At 39.5% G+C, this 3584-nt stretch overlaps 1 protein-coding gene and 1 pseudogene across 3 annotated transcripts in view; one reads left to right on the top strand and one right to left on the bottom strand.

Annotated features, from left to right (window-relative positions):
- LOC108308990 overlaps positions 1 to 959 on the top strand; it is a 2286-nt pseudogene extending 1327 nt beyond the window's left edge.
- DDHD2 (DDHD domain containing 2) overlaps positions 1 to 3584 on the bottom strand; it is a 31355-nt gene that overhangs the window by 20027 nt on the left and 7744 nt on the right. For all 3 annotated transcript variants that reach the window (XM_017536675.2, XM_017536674.1, XM_017536677.2), the window contains 2 exons: positions 3016 to 3105; positions 1347 to 1482 (listed from right to left, as the gene is read on the bottom strand). In XM_017536675.2, coding sequence (XP_017392164.1) covers positions 1347 to 1482; positions 3016 to 3105 — 226 coding nt within the window. The remainder of the gene's footprint in view (positions 1 to 1346; positions 1483 to 3015; positions 3106 to 3584) is intronic.

Here is a 3584-nt window from a genome sequence, read left to right as displayed (position 1 = left end):
TATTGAGGACTGAGAGACACAGAATCAGAAAAGTCATTTCCAAGAGCAGCATGGAAACAATGCTACTTCCTGCATCTCCTGGTTCTATTCTAGAACTGTATTAGAAACACACTACTTGCTGGAGGACCCATAGCTAGATATCCTCAATTTAAGCAACAAAACTAGGGGCTTGTACCTTAGGAAAGCCATCACTTAAAAGTCACTGTACCAATTATAGCTCAAGTTATAAATGCTAATAGTTTAATGTTTGAGAATTCCTTTTTTCTAAATTTGGACAAATACTATTTAAATATAATAACAGCTTTCCCAGGTGGCTAGTGAAGATGGCGAGGTGCAGGTCCTGGTGCTCGATGGTCGAAGCCATCTCCTGGGCCACCTGGAGGCCATCATGGCTAAGCAGATACTGCTGGGCAGGAAGGTGGTGGTCATACGCTGTGAGGGCATCAACATTTCTAGCAATTTCTAAAGAAATGAGTTGAAGTATCTGGCTTTCCTCTGCAAGCAGACAAACACCAACCCTTCCCAAGGCCCCTACCACTTCCAGGCCCCTAGCTGCATATTCTGGCGAACAGTGCAAGGCATGCTTTCCCACAAGACCAAGTGAGGCCAGGCCACCCTGGACCGCCTTAAGGTGTTTGATGGCATCCCACTGCCCTACGACAAGAAAAAGCAGATGGTGATTCCTGCTGCCCTCAAGGTTGTGCATCTGAAGCCTACAAGAAAGTTTGCCTGTCTGGGGCAGCAGGCTCACGAGGTTGGCTGGAAGTACCAGGCAGTGACAGCCCCCCTGGAGGAGAAGAGAAAGAAGGCCAAGATCCATTACCAGAAGAAGAAACAGCCCATGAGGCTACAGAAACAGGCCGAGAAGAACGTGAAGAAGAAAACTGACAAACACACAGAGGTCCTCAAAACCCATGGAGTCCTGGTCTGAGCCCAATAAAGACTGTTAATTCCTCAAATAAATAAATTAAATAGATCAATAAATAAATATAATGACAAAAGGAACAACAAAATACTTTGTACATCTTGGGGTATGGTTGGCTTTTGACATCTGAAGATGGAAATGGTCATATGCTATGGGAAGATAGCAATATTTGGCTTTAATGCTAAAGACACAATAAAGCTGTAATAGTAAGTACTAGTGAGCCAGTACACACCGAAGATAAACACAGCTCTCTACTCCTAAACAGGGCTAATTAAACCAAGAGACTGATCAACATTTAATAGCATATCTCTAAGAAATTTTAAATATTCAGTCAATTGTGGCATAAAAATGTCCCTAAGCATAGCAATAATCAGAAAATACAATCACAGCTAACAACTCAAAGGTATAAAGTATTACTCACATATCCACACCAGTAGAATGCAAAGGACTGTGCCAGTTGACTGGAAGAAATTCTACCCTCCCAATCTGCTGATTTTCTTGGGCTTTCTTAAAATGTGTCTGTAGCAAGTTCAAGGAAACACTGCGAAAATCATTAACTGGAAAAAAAATTAACTTATGCATCAACAGTGCAGCAACAAATCTGTAGAATTAGGATGCAACAAATCATGTAATTATACTCTAACTATATTTCCATAGAACACATATTAACTTCCATCAAAAATAAAGTGGTATTCAGGAAAAATTATAAATGCATACAGGAAAAGATGTTTCTTTAACAACTTTTTTTTTATTGAGATGGAGTACTGCTCTCTCACCCATGCTGGAGTGCAGTGGCGAGATTTTGCCTCACTGCGGCCTCCACTTCCCAAGTTTGAGCAATTCTCCTGCCTCAGCCTCCAGAGTAGCTGGGATTGCAGGTGCATGCCACCACGCCCAGCTAATTTTTTTATTTTTAGTAGAAATGGGGTTTTGCCATATTGGCCAAGCTGGTCTTGAACTCCTGACCTCAGGTGATCTGCCGCGGCATCCCAAAGTGCTGGGGTTACAGGCGTGAGCCACTGTGTCCTTTCTAACTACTCACTTTTGCCACATAAAATACTTCATCAAAAGAAGGCTAACTTCAGGCTGGGAGGAGTGGCTCATGCCTTGTAATCCCAGCACTTTGGGAGGCCGAGGTGGGCAGATCACATGAGGCCAGGAGTTCAAGACCAGCCTGGCTAACACGGCAAAACCCTCATCTACTAAACATACAAAAATTAGCTAGGCATGGTGGCAGGCACCTGTAATCGCAGCTACTTGGGAAACTGAGGCAGGAGAACTGCTTGAACCCAGGAGGCAGACGTTGCAGTGAGCTGAGATTATGCCACTACACTCCAGCCTGGGTGACAGAGCAAGACCTCAAAAAAAAAAAAAGAAGGCTAACTTCAAAACATCAGCATCATGGGAATGGTTTCAATTTTTTTTTAATCACATGACAATACATCAACAGTCTTGCAGCTGAATTCCTATCCTAACTTTCTGGTTCTTATGAATAAGCACCACCCAATACTTTAAAGAAAAAAAATACACTGCTGTTTGAAATTCATATCACATCAATTTCAACCTTCCACAATACTAGTTTATGTTTAGAACCATTAGCCAGTAGAATAAGACACTCTAATTGGAACAATTAAACTTTGAATACTATCAGGTTTTAGAGGACAACTTTCAAAATCTAGCTATACTGATGACTTAAATCCCCCAACTGCAGTATCAAGAGGTTTATCACGGTATGAATTACAAAATGATTGAAGCTTCTATTATTTATTAAATTTTATCATCTTTATGGTTCTCCGTAAACTTGAAATAGGTAAAAATAGGACCATCATATAATAAAACAACTTTATAGGGATTAAGTGCTTGTTCATTCAAGAATATTATATAGTTAAGAGTATAAACTATTAGCCTTAGGAATTTCCTAGCACCTCAGGTCTAAGCTGAGAAGCTTTACTACCTTGCCAACTGTCTTTAACTCTCCAAATCTTCTTATGCAGCTAAGACAATAGATAAAAGACAAGGCTTTATCTCAGCTCATAAGAGCAAGGATTAAATTCTTAAATGATCTAATCTCGCATGCTTTGCAAACCTACCACACTGTACAATGCTTCGGAAGCGGAGATCACAAGCTGGTCCAATTCCATGGACTACAAAAACCAAGTGATCTATTTGTAAAGGTTCTCCTATAAATGAAATTAAAAAGAAAATTATTCTGTATAGTCATGTATTCTAGTATCATTCGCTATGAAAAGGTTATAAATATGAGCAAGTTAAAATATGAACAGGTAATTTAAAAGATACAAAATAGTCCTTTAAGTACTTAGCAAAAATACACTGATTTTACTTGGTTTCTAATGTATCTTGAAATAAGTCTGTAAAATTTTTTTCAGGTTTTTTTCTTTTTTCTGATCTCTGAAAAAGAAACTAATTTCTTTTTCAGGTTTTAAAAACTTTTATTTTTTAAGAAAGGATCTCACTCTGTTGCCCAGGCTGGAGTGCAGTGGTGCGATCACCACTCACTGCAGCCTCAAACTTGTGGGTTTCAAGTGATCCCCTGCTTCAACCTCCCAAGTAGCTGAGACTACAGATGTCTGCTATCATGCCCAGTTAATTTTTGTATTTTTTTGTAGAGACTGGGTTTCTTTCTTTTTTTTTTTTTTTT

The sequence above is a fragment of the Cebus imitator genome, unplaced genomic scaffold (assembly GCF_001604975.1).
Source record: "Cebus imitator isolate Cc_AM_T3 unplaced genomic scaffold, Cebus_imitator-1.0 Scaffold5, whole genome shotgun sequence".
Taxonomy (NCBI): domain Eukaryota; kingdom Metazoa; phylum Chordata; class Mammalia; order Primates; family Cebidae; genus Cebus; species Cebus imitator.
Note: the sequence above shows the minus strand (reverse complement) of the source record. Positions and strands in the feature narration are given on the sequence as shown.